Genomic DNA, 19,217 nt, shown 5'->3' with positions numbered 1-19,217 from the left:
GAAAATTTATAGCTTCCATTGTCTCTACTCCGTAGCATCTAATCATTGTATATGCGCATGTGCGCATTTATAACTGCACTAAAAAAAAAATCAGGAAATAAATCGTTGTTGCTGCTGCAGTGTGATGCTCTTTACCTAGATTCGAATCAACAAAAATTTGGGTTTATATTTAATGAGGAGCAATCCCGTTGTCATATAGACGGGGGCAATGTTGGGTTAGACAGACCACCTGACCTGGTTCATATTCAGGCAGATGTCTGTGTTCCAATGGTGATAATATCCTTGGTTCTGGGGTGGGAAGAAACTGTGGAAGCTCATAACCAAGAGACACAAAGCTCCATCACAGCTTGGAAGAAACACTGGCTAACACTGGCTACCATCACTTCTCCGTGGACACTTAGTTACTTCCTGTTTTCAAACAGGAAGTAAACAAAGTGCACCAGGGCCATTCAGTCCTTTGTTGTGAACACGCTGCTTCTCCCACACACAGCAGGAGAGAGCAGCAACTTCGGTTTAAAAAATATTCTGCAGTTTTTCTTGCAGCACAAGGAAGACCAGAAGGGGCGGAAGGCATCATGTGAGGGACCGCTGAGGAATCTGTGAGTGCCCAGTAACAAACGCTCGACGGATGGAGCTTACAGTCAAACAAACAAACATTTTACAAGCACCCTGACGCTGTTGTTTTGACAGCATCACCCACTACCTGAACTTCATATCATTTGACCACTAGGTCCTCATGCACAGAGAACATATTTTAGCAGTTTGCTGTTCTTCACAGTAAGCAATGAGCTACAAATGGGACCTGAAACATGGAGTGCTCCTGTTTGGGGGGGGCGGGGCAGGGGTTTGACAAATTCCTGGAGGAGAAGGCTGTCAATGGCTTCGCTCATGCCACCCTGTTCCAGCTAGCCCTGATGTCTCTATGCTACCTCCAGTATTAGAGGCAGTATGCCTAGGTACACCAGTTGCTGGGGGACATGGACAATAGGTGTGACCTGTGAAAGTGGGGTTTTAGTTAAGGTGTGTTCTGCATTTCTTGCTTTGTGTGCCCCTGATGGATCAAAACCAGTTTCGTGAAAATCCAGATAATACCTAGAAGCATTTCTCATTCCATTTTCATGTAGATGACCCCTTGGAAATATGCAGGAAAGCATTACTTTTAATTTTGAGGAGGAAATGCTTCCTTGGCTAGGTGAGGAGAAATAAGCTGCATTCATTTTTCACTAGGATCTGTCTTCTTCAAAGAGCTTACAATCGAAAATTCATTAATGGGAAAGTAACAGAGGAAGGGGAAGGAGTTGGTAGTGGAAACAGAGGTAAACAGGGAAGCAATATTTGAAGCGTCATCCCACATACCTGCTTCCCTCGGATTATCCCCGTAGCGCTAAGCTTTCGTGGTGGTTGTTTTTGCTACCAGGCAACAGTGATCCTTTGCATACCAGGAAGTGAGTTTAAGGGGGGAAATGTAAAAAATCATAAAAAATCAACGGATGACTCTATTCAATTCAAATTTGGTATGCTTAAAGCTCTCCCTAATATCTATTACTGTGCCAATTTTGGTGTCTTTACCTTTAAAGCTTACGCAGATGTAAGCATTTCTTTAAAATCCTGCTCCTGCGCCCCAGCGGCGGGTCAGAAGATACGCTCAAAATGTAGGGGCTAAATACGGTGAATCTTTTTGCTTTATTGCACAATTAAGGCAGGATGCATGGGAGTACTTCACAATCAAAGCAGATTATAAGGTGGGAAACTTCTGAGTTCTTTGCATGCAATTCGCAGTGATTGCACAGTATAACGGCTGGCGTGATAAAGGGCATAGTTCTTCCATTTTTGCATGCGCATAGGCTTAGGTACAGACTGTTAGAAGATGGCAGCTATCCCCAAGCTGGTGACTTCTAGATGTTTTGGACTACAGCTCACATTGAGCTTGACCATTGCTCATGCTGGCTGAGGATGATGGGAATTACAGTCCAATACAGCATCAGGTCACCACATTGGGGAAGGCTGGAATAGGGCTTGGAAACTTGAGGGCTGTGCCGAAGGCTTAGTGGAAAAACTGGGGTTTGACCAAGGAAGTGAAGGAGGCAATTTCAAGCATTTGGAGCAGCAAGGAAGAAACAGGGCAAACTTTTGAGGTTGCAGGAAGCCGGAGGGACAAAGATAATGGGCAAGGCTGTATTTGGATGTGCATAGGCAGGCAAAAGTAGTGCATAAGCCTGGGTGGATATAAGCGTGTGATGGGTGTCCGTACACACAATGCATGTGAAAGCCTACTTATATTTCAAAAATTCAGATTTGGAGTCAGCCTCACCACTAGCCTGAAACCACAAACAAGTTATTACACATGCATAAATGTAAGCTGTACCTCTGGTGGTTTCTTTCATGTATAAATGGCAGCTAGAAGTGAGAACATGTTACTCTGGCGGTTTGGCTTCTCTTCCTCCCCACCCCTCTGAAATAGAATGCCCTTCCTCCTTAATTACCTTCTGGAAGCTGGTAATTAATTACCTTCTGGAAGCTGGTAGAGACCTTCCTTTTTTGAGGGGGAATAATTTAATATGTAAAATTTTAACCAGCCCGAATCTGTATTTTTAAAAAATCTTTTTAATAACTTTGTCTGCTGTTTTATGTTTTACTGTTTAATGTTTTGTTGTTTTTTAATTGTTAAGGATGTTTTTAATTGTTAAATTAAGGTTTATTGTTCTCTTTATGAGGAACTGGTGCTATGGTATAAATGTTTTAAAATAAATACATAAATAAATCGGTCTAGAAGCAATAGGCTCAGGGCGTGACTGAAGAGAGAAATGAAGGATCATGGGGAAGCCATGTGGGGTAATTTGGCTCTTCAGTTTTCTTTGGCTGCTATTGCACTTGCAATTCAGAGCTAGTTAATTGCAGCAATTACTGCAGAAAGTGCTACCGGGTCTTCCAGCCATTCATTCTTACAATAGACCTGTGAAATAAGCCCATTTTACAGAAACAGAACTAAAGCTGAGATAGTGATTTAGGACGCAGTCCTATGAAGACCATATAACAGAAGTCTTAAAAGAACTACATATATTATGGTGAGACATGGGAGAGGGCTTTCTCTGTTGTGGCACCCTGGTTGTGGAATACCCTCCCCTTGGGGGGCTGACTGATGCCGACCCTGGCTTCATTTCGGCGCCAGGTTAAAACATGGTTCTTTATCAAAGCCTTTGAGGGCTAAATTCTCCATGGTCACAGTTTTAATTGTTTTCATTGCTTTTAATTTTTTTCTACTGGTTTTAATTTGTTAACAATTTCATACTTTTTTAGCTGTGGATATTTATGTTTACATTGTTCTGATTTTATCTGTATGCCGCCCTAGGATCCTAGTGATATAGGACGGAATACAAATGTTTTAATAAATAAATAAAATAAATGTATGTTTTGACAGAAAAATATATTCCAATAACATGTACAGAATTGAACTGTCACTGAAGGCAACTTCAGATTTGTTTTTCATACAACAGCATAGGCAAAGAAAAAGAAAGTGTGCATTTATGTACCTTTGCCATGTCCAAAGACTGCACATATCTATTTTACCATGAATACATGTTTTGTGAACTTGCTGCCAATCGTGGCTTTCCAATATGTGCACATATGACAATTTAGACAGATCCATGATCATCACATAAAATGTGAATGAAATTTTGTGTGTGTTATGTCAGACTGAACTCCATGGAGGAAGGGCAGACATACAAATGTGAGATATAAATGACTCCATAAGATCGTTTTCGGTTTGTTACTTAGAGTGCTTATTAGGCCCAATGAGAATTAATTCACAGGTACTACATTTAAAAAGTGTAACAATTATAGGTCTCTTATTTAGGAAAAAATGGAACGACGCTGATGGAATAGCATCGTTTGCAACTCTGTTCAATTGATAGACACAATGGAAGAAACAAAGACAGAACATTCATAAACTTAAAATTATGAAGCCTGTGAAGTTACATTCACATGTATATCAGAGCCAGATCTCAGGGCTATCAACTGGCTTCGATTAAGTCCCAGTAGAACAGGATGAGGCAACGTTTTTGGCCCCAACGTCTGTGGCAGTTTGGGTGTGGGCTGCCCACCCCTGCAGTAGAATATAAGCTACTTCCGAAGGAAATTGTTCAGTTTAGGGAAGACCTTCTGTGCATTCTGTGTTGTCACATCTAAAACTTCTTCCATGGAAATTCCTTTTATTTTAGCAACATATTCTGCAGCAATGAAGATATTCTTTGGTTCATTTCTCACCTGAAATACAAATATATATGGGTTCCAAGTGGGTCATCCTCTGGTCAATAATTGCAGCAATTCTCCTCTGGTCAACTTGAAAGCAGGTCTTCCAATCTTTATTGCTAACCTTTTCCATTTCCTGAAATTAAGGCCCAGAAGGATTATTCTTCTGTTATGCACTACAGCCATTGCGGGCTTTAATATGCCCCCTGCTTACCAAGCCAAGAATTCTTCAGCTCTCAGGGCCAGCCCTACCATTAGGCAGAGTGAGGTGGCTTCCTCAGGAAGCACATTGTTAGCTATTTAATTTATTATTGTTGTGCTTTTATGCCCAGGTGTGATGCTTGTGGGGTTTTCTGCCTCAGGTACCAAACAATTTGGCCAGCCTGGGATACTATTTTTTTATTATTTGTTTATTTACAGTATTTATATACCGCTTCACAGCCAAAGGATTTCAGAGCAGTGAACAACAGATAGAAGAAAAGAATAAAAACCACGGTATTAAAATTAGTATGTTTGAAAGAACAGAGTTCTGATAAAACAAAAGTACTGGTATAACTGTGGCTAGTCACTCAAGGAAAGTTTCCTGTAACAAGGACGTTTTCAAGAGGCGCCGGAAGTAACACAAGTTTGGCACCTGCCAGACCTCCAATGGCGGGGAATTCCATAGGAAGGGGAATATGCACTTTGACTTGAGGGAGCAGAGCGCCACTTGCAGCATAGCCTCAGGCAGCAGAACGTCTTGGACTGGGCCTGTTGTCAACTCTATTTATGAGGAAGAGCCACAGTAGAGCACTGCATGCTGTGCGGATGGTCCCAGGTTCAATCCCTAGTATTTCCTGGGCTGAAAAACCTCCTGCCCAAAACCCAGAGAGCTGTTACCAGTCAGTGTTGACAATACTGGGCTTCAGTATAAAGCAGTTTCCTATGTTCTTCCTCCCTCCAGTTGATTGCCCACATGTCATTTCAGCCTTGCTGGTGGTGCAGCGGGAAAACCAAAAGCCAAGCAGTAGATTCATAGAATCATAGAATAGTAGAGTTGGAAGGGGCCTACAAGGCCATCGAGTCCAACCCCCTGTTCAATGCAGGAATCCACCCTAAAGCATACCTGACAGGTGGTTGTCCAGCTGCCTCTTGAAGGCCTCTAGTGTGGGAAAGCCCACAACCTCTCTAGGTAACTGGTTCCATTGTCGTACTGCTCTAACAGTCAGGAAGTTTTTCCTGATATCCAGCTGGAATCTAATTTCCTGTAATTTGAGCCCATTATTCCGTGGCCTGCACTCTGAGAGGATCGAGAAGAGATCCTGGCCCTCCTCTGTGTGACAACCTTTTAAGTATTTGAAGAGTGCTATCATGTTTCCCCTCAATCTTCTCTTCTCCAGGCTAAACATGCCCAGTTCTTTCAGCTTCTCCTCATAGGGCTGTTTCCAGAGCCCTAATCATAGTAGTTGCCCTCCTCTGAACACGCTCCAACTGCCAATTCACCAGGTTTCTCAAGCTGCTCCCTTCTCCATTTCTACGAAGGGGATGACTTTGGTAAACCCGACTTCTGAGATGATGAGTTGTGCCAGCATCTCAAATTACTGCCTCTCAATAAGGAGTAGGGCTCATGAACTGTTTTGCATCTCAGAAAAGCTGGAACAAGGTGACATGAGTAAAGCCTGCACTATTTGTGAAACCGGGCGGACACCACTGGCATGATATCACACATGGGGTTATGTCATGCCTAGTTTAGATGAGCCTTGGTGCAAAACAGTCTTCCCCTATCTTGTGTTCTCTAGATGTTTTGGACCACAATTCCAAGCATTCTTGACCATTGGCTGGGGCTGATGGGTATTAAAGTCCAAAACATCTGGAAGGCACCAGGTTGGGGAAGGCTTGTACAGAATCCAGCATTCATCTGATCTGCCAATTTTTGACAGAGTCTGTAGTTCCTCTGCCTGGCACCAACATTATTATCTTTTTGGTGCCAGGTCAAGGCTTTCCTCTTCTCCCAGGCATTTAACAACATATGCAGAGTTTTTTTCTTAATTGACCCCAGAATAGTTGTTTTAAATTGATATTGTTTGTTTTTATGCTTTTTATGCTTTTAAATTTTGTATATTTGTTTTTAATGTTCACTATTTGTAATCTTTGTAAACCACTCAGAGAGCTTCGGCTATGGGGCGGTATATAAATGTAATAAATAAATAAATAAAATTAGGAATGTCTCCTTTCTTTACTCCTCAGTGTCTCACCACCTTCCTGAACTTCAGCTGGTATCATCTGCCTTGCTGTTGTCTGTTACCTTTTAGCCATTCTGGCTGACCTTGATTACACAGTGATCCTTTACCTGTTTCTCAGGACCTAGAGCAGGAGAGTCTGTTTCTAAGCAAATGCTTTCTAGGGGAAGCTGTTTCACAAGTTTCTGCTTCTTGAAGGAAAGAAAAAAGGCAATGAACATCGACATTTCTGAGCAGACAAAGCAAACATTAAAACAAAGTGTCCACTGAATAATGAATGTTAGTTGATGAATCACCTCTTTTATTCAAAGAAATGCAATTAAGGATACAATTCTATGCATGTTTAGAATGGGAAAAAATGGGGACTACTGGGAGATGGAGGATTCCCCCCTTCTAAACATGCATAACATTGCACCTTTAAACACTTATATTACTCAACAAAATGCCTTTTTCAGGTTACTGAACTAACCAATGTTTACTTAAATTGTAAGTTACCAATCTTTGGAAGAAGGGAAGTTCATAGTTAAAATCTTCAGTTCCATTCACTATTTCACTATTTCAGTAACATGAGAGCTAAAAAAGTTTCCAAAAATAAACAAGACAGTGCCCCAACTATTGAATCAACTAAAGCTGTTGAATTAACAGCATACACATATACATGTTTTCTTAGAAATAAGTCCTATTGAGTTTAATGGGACTTACTCCCAAGTAAGTGTATAGGATTTGTAACCTATTTGTAATTCTATGCACATCTCAGGATTTTTTTTGCCTGCATTCAGTATGGCTTACTCCCAGGTAAGCATAAATAAGATTGCAGGCTAGATGCTCTCCATTGTGTGTAATACATCAGAAGCTTTGTAACCATTTTATCACATTACCATAATTATCAAATTATAAATCTGCAGTAAAGATCTAGAATTATAGGAGGATCCTTTGAATTATGGTTACATGGAAGTCAGCTTCCTGCTCCTGTTGAAATATTGTTGCTATTATTTATTATTCTAAATGGGGACGATCATTAATGCATAAAGAGACAAAAGGCCTTTCCGCTTCATCTGTCAGTGTGTCCCCTAACAGTGGCTTTTCATCCACAGGCCTGTTTTAATAACAATAGCAGGATATCCATCCCCAGGCGATAAATGGGAGGGGTATTTACCCTTGTTGCAGGAGGTTTATTTGCACAGCTCAGAAAAACAAATTTTGCTACATTTTCAGCTGTGCTGCAAGGGGGAAGGAAACGCCCTCTAAAGATTAAAGCAATATCCCCAAACGCTAAATACAAGGCCCACAAAAACGACACTGCATCATTGCAGACAAAAGGGAGCAGCTAGCCTTGTTATAGTCTGCATCACTACAAAAAGACCTGGCTCTCACATAATGTGCATGAGCAGGAGGGAGAGAGAGAGAGAGAGAGAGAGAGAGAGAGCCCATTGGTTACCCATGGTTTATTATTAGGTTGACTGTTGGGTTGTTTAGGCCCTAAACAACCCATCCGTCTGGGTTTGCATGTCACAACCTACAAACATGCTGATCATAGGCTGTTGTAGGCACCTCCTCTCTCCCACTCCTCCCTGACAGCCACTGGTTTATTTAACCCATGGGCTGTCATCACGTGCAAACTGCCACCAGGAGAAGAAAGAAACAGACAGACAGTGCTTGACGATAGGAGAATTCACTGCCTCTCATAAATTAAAGAAACTTCCTGAAGTGTCAGGACCTGTCCATTGTTGGAGAGGCCATACCGGGCTATTACTTGTATCCAATGTTAGTCCTTCTTAGAGCAGACTAACAATGTACACAACCTGCTGTACTCTACTAGCAGGCTTGAACCAAGGAATCTAACAACAGGGACCAAGCATCACATTCTCTGCACCATCAGGACAGCTTACAGGTGAGGGGACTGGCTAGCCTGAGCTTTATTGCTCCACAGTATCCCACCCACCCCTTTACAGTGACAGGGAAGGAAACTGCAGCTACTCAGCCCAGAAGGAAGCAGGTGACCTGGAGAGCCAATAGACAAGACCGGCCCTTCCATGAAGCAGGATGAATCCCCCCGCCTCAGGTGGCAGATCCCAAAAGGCAGCACATTCAGCTGCCAGGAGAACTAAGCACCTTGTTCAGCGCCCTAGAAAGCTACGCTGGCCACTCATCTGCTGGGGCACAAGCAGCTGGCACAGCTCTCTGGAGTCCCCTCCCCCCACCCCCGGCAATGTCTCACATTGAGGACCCCCCTCAGAACACCTTAACAGGTGAGTTGACTCTCTGAGAAGCCCCGCCAGATGCTCAGAAGGGAGAATGGCCAACACAGCTCTTCAGCCCAAATGCCTTGCTGTGAGGGCTCCTTCCTTAGAGCATTGTTGGGGAAGGAGCCCTGGAGATCACTTGTGCTAGTGTGACCCTGCCAATACCTTGCCCTACGGGAGGCATCAAGGGAGGAGAGAGGCCTACTGCCAGTGCCGCCATTGGGAGGATGAGGAGGGCAGTGACTGCTGCCCAGAAAGATAGGAGGACTGGAGGAGGAGAAAGAGGAGGAGGGGTGAAGCAGGGCAGCAGAGAGGGGGAAAGGAGGAGGTGAAGGTGGGTGGGTGAATGGCCGCCACCATTGTGACCAGGGTGGGAAGAGAGAAGAAAGGGCAATAGCACAACCTCCCTGAAGTTCTCCCTGGGAGTTCTTAGGCCAGCTCTGCCATTAGAGACCATGCTAGCCTTTTATGAGAGCTCTCTTCGTTTTGCCCCTTTAGGGCAAGCAAGTGCTGGAACTTGACCACCAATCTGTTTGGACCATGCCATTTACGAAGCGTCTGAGCCCTCCAGGCCCTGTCATGAAGATTTGGGATACGAACAAGGAACCTTGTGGAAACTAAAACCCCTTGAATCTTACCTGTTCACTCCTTATAATGGAGGGAGGAATGGAGAAAAAATATCCAGCCTTCACCCCTTCCATTGCCACCGAGGGCTTGCCATCGAATGCGTGGAGCAGCACCCTTTCGGCACCTACAAAGACCCACAGGAATCAGGAAACGCACGTGTGCTTCCAGGAGAAGCGACATCAGAAGCAACACAGGGCAGCAAAATGAAGCTCCAAAGCCCTACATTGCTCTAATGCATAGGAAGGAGCTTGGTGCACACTTGTGAGGTGTGGATCTGGGCTTTTATCCCTTTGCCCTATACTCATAGTATGTTTCATATTCATCTATGTGAGCTCCTGACTTGGCTGGCATGAACCTGACTGAAATCCAGACGTTTTCTAGTCATGCTGATAAGAAAAGGCTAATAATAATAATATTTATTTCTTATCCACCTCTTCCTCTGGATCGGGGCGGGGAACAACATTAAATACAATATAATACATAAAGCTAGTTAAAAGAGCATATAAAACCAATACAATATTAAAATAACAATCACAACATCTTAAAATTCTTAGGTTTAAAATTCATCTGGGTAGGCCTGCCAGAATGCGTGATGCTAGAACTTCAGGCAGATATAGATAGATCTATCTGTATCTATATATCTCCTCCCTCCCCGTCTGTTACGGAGATTTTAGATTGTAAGCTATATGGCAAATTGTCTTGTTTTGTTTTATTCTGTACAGAGCCATGAAAATTGATGGCACTTTATAAATAAATATTATTAATAATACATAATAATAATAGATAAGGGTGACCATATGGAAAGGAGGACAGGGCTCCTGTATCTTTAACAGTTGCGTAGAAAAGGGAATTTCAGGAGGAGCACCTGGTGAATTGCAGCACCTGGTGAAACTCCCTCTTCCTCACAACAGTTAAACCTGCAGGAGCCCTGCCCTCTTTTGTATCTGGTCATTCTAGTATAGCTCCTGCAGCTTTAACTGTTGTGATGAAAAGGGAGTTGGATTTCTATGAATCCAACCTGCTGATTCCACAATGGATTGGCTTTTGCCGAGTCATGCAGATTCCGTGGACTCACGGTGCTTTTTTAAAAGTTCTTGGAATTTTGCACAAATTTAATAATATAAAAATATATAAAATATAAAAACACTGGCTGAAAATGCGTATTTCCCCCAAAGGGTAACGCATGAAAATATGCATTTTGGTCGGATTTGCGCATTTCTACAAGTATCATTTCCCGCAAATTTAGGAACATGAAAAAATCCAATTCTGTCAATGAGTGGACGACGGAATGAAAGGTGCCTGACAATCCGCGAAATGCAGACGGAATGGATTTTACACAAACAGCACATCCCTATCCACAACATGCCTCCCCTGTTCTTTAGATGCAATATGTATTCCTTACCTTACTTCAAAATATGGTTAAGCTAAATCGGCTGAGTGTGGGGGCCCTCCTGCTCAGTGGGGCCCTGGATACCTGCCCCCAAATCCTGACCTAATGGCACCACTGCTCATACTTAAAGGCAGGGTCTCCCTAAAGCGCAACTGCCCAGTACCTTCAAACACCTACATTTGTGCCAGTAATTTAGTATGGCTTTATATCTTATACTCTGAATTAGGACCCCCAGATGTATGATCTGCTACTTGTAGATCTGGTTCTCATGTTTTTAGTGCAATATCCAAAGGAAAAATTCTGCTCCTCCTCTAGTGAATGGGCTCCACATCAGGTGTCCGTGTATTTTAGCAAAAGAACCTCCACTGAACAGACATAAATCATCAAATAAAAATATATATACCTTGTTCCTTTAAGAGGTTAATGGTTGGCCTTCCAGCTGAGCGGGAGTGGACATTTCTAGGATAAATAAGAAGAACAAAGGACATCAGCAGGAGATTTTAGCAAAGCTGAGCTGGCTTTTCATGGCCGGATAAAGTAGTTCCCAGGGTGGTGTTTGAATGTAACTTATGCTTTTAAGCTCTATTCAAGCTGGATATTTTAACTTATTGTTATCTACCCCAAGCCTTCAGAACAGGGTTATTTTAAAATTTATATAAACAAGTAAACAACTGAATGTTCACTGATTATAGTAAAAAGGAGGAAAAGGAAACTGTTATTAGTGTAATGTCTGGAAAGATTTCAAAGCACTGGACAAATATTTTACAATACAGCTTATTACCCTGAAAACGCAATGGCATTTTCTCCATGAGTACAAATAACACGTGCAGCATATAGGATGTATGTAAACCGCGACAAGGATTTTAATAAGAACAGATTCAAAGCAGGGGTAGAGGATCTCTTTCAGCCCAAGGGCCAAATTCAATTTCAGAGAAGCTCTCAGGGGCCGCATTCCAGGGGTGGGCAGGGGCAAAGGGGACGGGGGCAAAATACCAAAACATTTTAGCATAAAACTCTTACTGCCAGTAACTAAAATTTAGGGGAGATATTTCCACCTTTTAGAATGGGGCAGGCGGAGGGAGAAGCCAGCAAAAGCCAGGAAACCAACACACAATTAGCAGTCAGAGAAAGGGAACATGATGATGATGATGATGATGATGATGATGAACATAAGAAGAGCCCTGCTGGATCAGACCAAGGGTCCATCTAGTCCAGCACTCTGTTCACACAATAGACAACCAGCCATCGGCCAGGGATGAACAAGCAGGACATGGTGCAACAGCACCCTCCCACCCATGTTCCCCAGCAACTGGTGCACACAGGCTTGCTGCCTCGAATACTGGAGATAGCACACAACTATCAGGGCTAGCAGCCATTCATAGTCTTCACCTCCAGGAATTTATCTAACCCCCTTTTAAAGAGTGCGCAGTTTACAAAGATTAAAACACTGAACATCAAAAATCAGGATACAAATTTTTAAAACCATAAAAGCATTTTTTTTAAAGAGAGAGACAATCAATATACATTCAAAAAAACTATGAAATCTCAGCGGATCCGGGGGCAATTAAAAACTCAGCATATGCTGTTAAATACTTGGGAGAAAAGTCTTGACCTAGCACCAAAAAGATAATAATGTTGGTGCCAGGCAGGCCTTGTCAGGGAAATCATTCCATAATTGCGGGGCCACCACTGAGAAGGCCCCCTACCTTGTTGCCATGCTCCAAGGCATAGCCATGCAAAGACCCCAAAGGCTGGCTTGGCAGCACAGCTAGGCTGGAATTGACCCAAGGGCCTGATGGTCAACACCATTATTTAAGATAGCAATCTGGATTAATTAGTTAACTGTAATCTAATCTCTACACAGGGCAGAATTTTGGAGCTTGTCATTTCTAAAGATAAAAATCATGATTTTTCTTGCAACATACACAAGACCTACAAAGGCAAATCTAGCTGTTTTGCCAGTTGAATCTGTTTGATCAGGACTTGTCTTTGACCTTCCTTCTGCTCATCAGTGTTGGCAATTCTGGGAGTGAAATCCAGACCAACCTGTAAGAAAAATGGAGAAATAAAGTGCCACTAGAAATGCTACTGGCTGCATTCAGACAACACAATAGTCAATGGTGGCATTCCATTCCCCTCCTTATTGTTTTACTATGATTTTATTAGATTGTAAGCCTATGCGGCAGGGTCTTGCTATTTACTGTTTTACTCTGTACAGCACCATGTACATTGATGGTGCTATATAAATAAATAATAATAATAATAATGGTGGGTTAATAGTCAACTCCATGGTTGATTGTCAAGGAGGAAATCCCCACACAATATGATTATAATCAACCATTGTGTGAATTAAGGCCAGCATCGAGTTGACTATTAGTCAACAGTGTATTTGATTGACACCCTCCTCTCCCCCCACCCAGTCATCCTGCTGGTATCCCATCAGCCATTGCGAGTTCTGCCGGCTGGATTAGAGCAGCAGCCATCACTTTGGTCGCTCTTGCCAGGGGATTCTGTAGTTGCTGAAAATAGCCAAGCCTATGCGGCAGGGTCTTGCTATTTACTGTTTTACTCTGTACAGCACCATGTACATTGATGGTGCTATATAAATAAATAATAATAATAATAATAATAATAATTGTGCAATAAAATATTCAATGCTGCCCAACAACAGCCAATGTTTGTTCAAATAATCAACTCTGCACAGCGCTGGTTATTTCCGCTGAATAACCAACTGTGCTGTGAAAAAGTCCTGACGAATAACAGAATAACCAACTGTTGACTATTTAACCCAGTGTTGACTATTTAACCCACTGTTTGTTACTGTGTTGTCCGAACCCAGCCTTTATTATATTCTCTATCAGCTCTGAATGAGCTCAGCTAGGAGCAATTATTAAATTAAGCTCAAGGTACAGGCTCTAATTGCAGTTTACAGTTAACGAAAAATATATTATGGAAGCCTTGCTATAATTATGAAACACCCAAAATCCTTCATCAATTACTCAGCAATCCAATAGATGAATTGTTTTTAATGCACTTTAAAACAGGCGTTGGCTGCTGTGAAAAAGCCAACAATATGCTGTGAGCTTAGGGTGCTACTTCAAACATGACAAAATGCCTACAGGGGAAATGCTTCCCAGGAAGGAAACACTGCGCAACCCATAGGTAGATCATCAGGTACGATAACTGCACATACGTGTCATGTAGGAAATAATGTAAAACGTTTAATCATTAATTTAGGATATCGATGCCCTACATTTACTTGCAACAGTCCATGCTACAAGCATGATTATGCATGACAATGGCCATAGATTAAAGCATTTCAGCATGTGCATGCTTTCTGGAACATGGTACCCAAACACTGCTTCCCAGCTCATGTATACATGCAGCAAATTCCATGTGAGTACTTTTGTCGCACAAACATCTACACAACAAGTGTTCAGGGCTGGCATCAACCATAGGCACGGTTGGATGCCTCTCAAGGACACACATCCCAGTGAGGCTCCATTAAGAAGAGCTCCCTGGAGTTGCTCCTCCTCTTCACCACTGCAACCTAAACAACATGGGAGCAGGAAAACTGAGAGAACACCTTCTCCCTTACCAACCTGCCCAGTCACTGAGGCCATTGGAGGGCATGCGCCTGGTGGTTCCACGTGGACTTTTGGCCTGGTTGGAGTCCAGCAGAAGAAGAGCCTTTTGTGTGGTTGAGTGGCTAAAGTGTCAGACTGGGAGTCGGGAGATCCGGGTTCTAGTCCCCACTCAGCCATGGAAACCCACCGGGTGACTTTGAGCCAGTCACAGACTCTCAGCCCAACCCACCTCACAGGGTTGTTGTTGTGAGGATAAAATGGAGAGGAGGAGGATTATGGGTTCCTTGGAGGAAAAAAGGTGGGATATAAATGTTGTTCTTGTTCTCTTTGGAACTCCCTGCCCCGGGAGGTCAGGCAGGTGCCAACACTAGGCTGTTTCGGGAGCTTCCTGAAAATAACTCTTTTCCAGGAAGCATTCCTCAACTGACCAGCCACTGTTTTGACTGGTCCTTTGTTTTAAATAGAACAATTTCAATTTGTGATTTTTAATCATCTTTCTTTTTACTGTTTTATTCCTATGTGCACCGCTCCGGAATCTATTTTAGATATGGAGCGGAATATAAATATTGTAAATAAATAAGACCTTTTTATTCTCCCAGCATTTTAACAGTCTATAAATAAATTTTAACTTGGTGTTTTAAATTTGTAATTTTGCATCGCTGCTGTTTTTATCTGGTTGAGCTTTTATATTGAAGTTTATATTATGGTTTTATACTGTTGTTTTATACTTTGAATGTTTTTAATTTTTGTGAACCGCCCAGAGAGCTCCGGCTATTGGGCGGTATAGAAATGTAATAAATAAATAAATAAAAACCTGCTTGCTCACCTGCCCATCTCTCTGGCCCAGGTAACGGGGGTGGGGAGAAGGGGGAGCAGCAGATGCCGCTGCCTAATTGCGCCTGGATCTCTGCCTGGCAAGCAAGCAAGCAAGTCACAGCAATGATGCAAGAAAGAGGATGAGGAGCAATAGCAGCTGGTGACAGTCATGGTGAGAAGGAAGAGTCACAGATGGAGGGAGCCTCTTGAGGGTGTCTTGACCTCAAAAACTGCAAGCCTTGCATATTATACGCTACAATGCATACTTTCTATAGCAATAGTACAACCCTAAGCTTGTCTACTAAAAAAAAAGAAGAAGCCCATTGAGTTACATAGGACTCACCTCCAGGTAATTGTTTAGACAGAAAAAAGTCCTACAGCTCCCAGCATTCTGGCTGGGGAATCCTATGCAAAGTTACCTGGGAATAAGCCCCATTAAACACAGCAAGCCTTGCTTCTGAGTAACCTTGCATAGGATTGTGCTGCATGATTGCAATCCTAAGAACACTTACAAGGGAGAACCCCATCCAACCCTTTGGGGATTGCTTCTGAAGAAACATGCTTTGGAACTGCGCTGCACAGTGCTTCCTGTATAGGGAAAACTTTACATATGAAGCAGCCCCAACATCTAAGGCATAAACTAAGATTGAAAGAAGATTGTGGAAATGCTACTTAACTCTCCGATGGCCAACAAGCGGTCCTTATAGAGATGTATGAGTGGGAATGCTTCATCCACATCCTGTAGGAAGAGCTTGTGTAAATGTGAAATGAACACTGGTGCCCCAAACAGCTGAGAAATACTAGAGAAACAATAAAGTGCAGCAAGTCAACTAGTTTCCATGTCACCTTTAAAGAAACGCTTCTCTCATGTCCTGTTGGAATACTTTGAACTGGATGCATCCCCAGACATGGAAAGACAAATCCTGGGTACCTAGATGCAAAGACATGTTAAGAGGTGTGAGAAAATCAGGTGCAGATTACTGCTAAAGTTTTTTAAAAATAGAGAGAGAGCGACTGAAAAGGTAACAGCCTTTGATAGTCCAATAACCCCTAAACAATTTTTTAGAAAAAGTCCAGAGGGAAACAATGTAAGAAAACGTAACTGGACTTTATTTATCTTATTCTGATCATGGCTTGCAGTAGGGGTTGTAGTTTGGGTGAAAATGCACTATGCCCATGCCGGACAACAGGTTTCGATAACATGAAAACCTGTGATGCGATGCGGGTAATTATGGTAATCCGGGTGGCGCGACCTGCACGCATGGGAGAATCAACCAACACTGTGTTGATTCCCCTGCTGATTGTCTGAACAACTCCACTGTATCTGCATCCCTCCAAATTGCTAGCAACACTTTAGGAGGGTTCAGCTTCAGTCCACATGCACACACGTATGGAATATCATGGAATCAACTACATCAAATTGCTGAAATACTATGGGTAAGTGTTACCCTGAGCATTCCAAAAATCCAGTTGGATTTTTTACTTTTCATTGAACAGCAGATGTTCACTGAACACTATCACATATCACAACATGCTTTTGAAATAATAATAATAATAATAATAATAATAATAATAATAATAAACAATTGTTATTCAACTTAAGAGAATTTCTGTTGGAGGAGTACAATCTAAAACCCAGCTGGAAACGTAGAACTAACTGTATAGTTCTTTGGATCCAAACTTTAAACTATTTTCATCTCTCACAAGATAAGCTGAAGAGCTGGAAACTTTGGTACCTTTCAGAAAGATGAATAATTTTTTCAAAGTCTGCTGAATGTTCAGCAACTACCACGAGGGCCAAAACTTTAGACTGAAACAACAGGAAATAAGTTAGCTGAAATGGAGAACAATAATGAGCAGTCTTACAACCTGATCCTAAATGTGTCTGTTCGACAATACCAAATTCAGTGTTACTTCTAAATCAATGTGATTCCCTATCTTTTATTTACCCTATAATATAGCTTGGATCCTAACATAGGTTAACCAAAGGCTTTCTTCTTGCGGAGTCTTTCTGAGATTACAATGGGCACAATACATGTGCCTCGCCCTTTCCTCCTCCCCACTTTTTTGGCCGTTTCCTTTGTGGGGAAGTTCCATTTATACAGCCAGCAGTTGGCACTGCAACATTGCAGCAATACACCAGCTCTCTGATGGTGGTTTATATTTGTTACTGTATTTTCGTTGAGATAAATCATGGTGGAATAAAGCTAAAAAAAGTGGGAGAGGCACTGGATGATAATGACATTGTGAAAAGGACCCACAAACTTCAGTGAGTAACCGATCTTTATCATGCTACAAAAGGTCTGTGTGAAGGAGCCCTCAGAGCAAAATCCTATGCATGTTTAAACAGAAAAAGTCTCACAATTCTCAGCATTCCCTCAGTCATCCATGCTGATGTATTTCTGGCATAGGGCAATATTGCAGCGCCATCAGCTGGCTGTATAAATGGAACACATAAAACTTCCCCACAAAGGAAACAGCCAAAAAAGGGGGTGAGGGAGGCACTTGTATTGTACCCATCATAATCCCAGAAAGACTCAGCAAGAAGAAAGCCCGGTAAGAGTACAGGAATTTTGGTTTAATGTAGAGAAGCCCTAAGTCAACTTATCTTAGGATCCAAGCCAACATCTTGAACTATAGTAAATAAGAACATTCAGCTTCATGTAAACTTCCAAAACAAACAAGCAAGCAAGCAAACACCCTAACAGCAGACACAAGCTTTTCTAGAGCTTAAATATGACAACAGGGAAAATTATATAAATTTAGAAAAATGATGGATCCAGTTACAAACCTTCTTTGCTTCTTCCAATACATTTTCAATGTCCTGGAAAATGTTAAAAGACATAATTATGCTGGTTCCACAATTAAAAGAGGCTTATCAATCATTTTAAATGTATATGGAAAGAAAGAGAAAATAGTAAGGACCACATGGAGAATGTGCTTTTTCTTTTTTCAATGATTCTTCAGTACATGAGGTCGATGTTTTCATGTTACACCAAAGAAGCCACAAAACAAATTGCTTAGCTTCTACCTCTCAAAGTGGGAATGACTGTGAGAGGGAGCATTTATGGGAATGACTGTGAGAGTGGGCAGCATTTATAAGCATGGTGCTTATAAATGCATTTTAGAGCTCAGTCCCCACTCTATCTTGAGGTGGAGGTGCTGTCTTAGGTTCTGGAGCAAGTCACATCTCTTTTTGTCTCACCAGTTTGCCTTCTGTGCCCACCGACCCAGTAAAGTTGAGGACCCTTCCCTTAGGACTTAGCAGGGATGGGGGACATGTGGCCGTCTGTATTTTGTTAGACAGCTACTTCCATCAACTCTGTCCAGCATAGTCAAAGGTGAGGGATGATGGGAATTGCAGTCCAACAATATCTGGACAGCCACATGTTCTGCAGCATTTGCTGCCATGAGATGTGACAGCAACTCACTTAGACACCGCTAAATGGGAATTAAATAACCAAAGTCATATCGCTGCTAGAAATGAGTTATTGCTTCCTTGTGGGTTTTCCAAAAGGCATCTGGTTGACCACAGTAGGGATTTATTTATTTGTTACATTTCTATCCCACCTTTCCTCCAAGGAGCCCAAGGTGGCTGACATAATCCTCCTCTCCATTTTATCTTGGCAACAACCCTGTGAGGTAGGTTAGGCTGAGAGTCAGTGACTGGCCCAAAGTCACCCCGTGAGCTCCCATGGCCAAGTGGGGACTAGAACACGGCTCTCCCGACCCTCACTCCAACACTCTAACCACTACACCACACTGGAAACAGGATGCTAGACCAGGTGTTCAGCAAGGCTTTTTTTCGTGAGATGAGGGGGAAGGGGAGACATAGGCTTAAACGGTGTGTGTGTGTGTGTGTGTGTGTGTACCAACCACTGTGAAAGCGAAACCTCCTTCCTTAACCACCCACCTGCCCCAACGCCCCTCACTCGTCCACTCACCCCATGGAACTCGGGCGCCGCGAGGTGGCAGTGACAATCCACCGCCCCCATCCTTCCATCCGGAACTCCCGCTGGGAAGACCTCCGTTTCCAGCCAGACTTCTTTTCGGGCATTGCCAACTTGCCTCGGTGCGACGTGAAACG

At 42.5% G+C, this 19,217-nt stretch overlaps 1 protein-coding gene across 2 annotated transcripts; it reads right to left on the bottom strand.

Moving 5' to 3' along the window:
• Positions 1 to 3,755: 3,755 nt before the first annotated feature.
• On the bottom strand, positions 3,756 to 19,207 carry TATDN3 (TatD DNase domain containing 3). Of its 2 annotated transcripts, none has more exons than XM_063124034.1 (10): positions 19,075 to 19,207; positions 17,922 to 17,954; positions 16,867 to 16,940; positions 15,977 to 16,061; positions 15,809 to 15,869; positions 12,664 to 12,775; positions 11,131 to 11,186; positions 9,349 to 9,461; positions 6,578 to 6,658; positions 3,756 to 4,263 (listed from the first exon to the last, which is right to left on the bottom strand). In XM_063124034.1, exons 1-10 carry the CDS (start codon positions 19,123 to 19,125, stop codon positions 4,120 to 4,122), a joined length of 810 nt encoding a protein of 269 aa, XP_062980104.1. In that variant the 5' UTR covers positions 19,126 to 19,207; the 3' UTR covers positions 3,756 to 4,119. The 2 variants fall into 2 exon arrangements, with proteins under 2 accessions (XP_062980104.1, XP_062980107.1); XM_063124037.1 differs by having other exon boundaries at positions 6,578 to 6,655.
• Between the last annotated feature and the right edge of the window lie 10 nt (positions 19,208 to 19,217).

Source organism: Elgaria multicarinata, chromosome 4 (assembly GCF_023053635.1).
Source record: "Elgaria multicarinata webbii isolate HBS135686 ecotype San Diego chromosome 4, rElgMul1.1.pri, whole genome shotgun sequence".
Lineage (NCBI taxonomy): Eukaryota > Metazoa > Chordata > Lepidosauria > Squamata > Anguidae > Elgaria > Elgaria multicarinata.
The sequence above is the reverse complement of the archived record's forward strand: the minus strand, read 5'-3'. Positions and strand labels throughout refer to the sequence as shown.

What these genes read in the sequence shown, in the direction of transcription:
- TATDN3 (XM_063124034.1), bottom strand. Translation starts at nt 19,125, where the DNA reads ATGGGGGCGGTGGATTGTCACTGCCACCTCGCGGCGCCCGAGTTCCAT. An exon ending in AGAGAAGCGTTTCTTTAAAG is followed by an intron (nt 15,870 to 15,976) that starts GTGACATGGAAA and finishes CTCTTCCTACAG; the next exon opens with GATGTGGATGAAGCATTCCC. An exon ending in AAACAGCTAGATTTGCCTTT is followed by an intron (nt 11,187 to 12,663) that starts GTAGGTCTTGTG and finishes TATTTATCCTAG; the next exon opens with AAATGTCCACTCCCGCTCAG.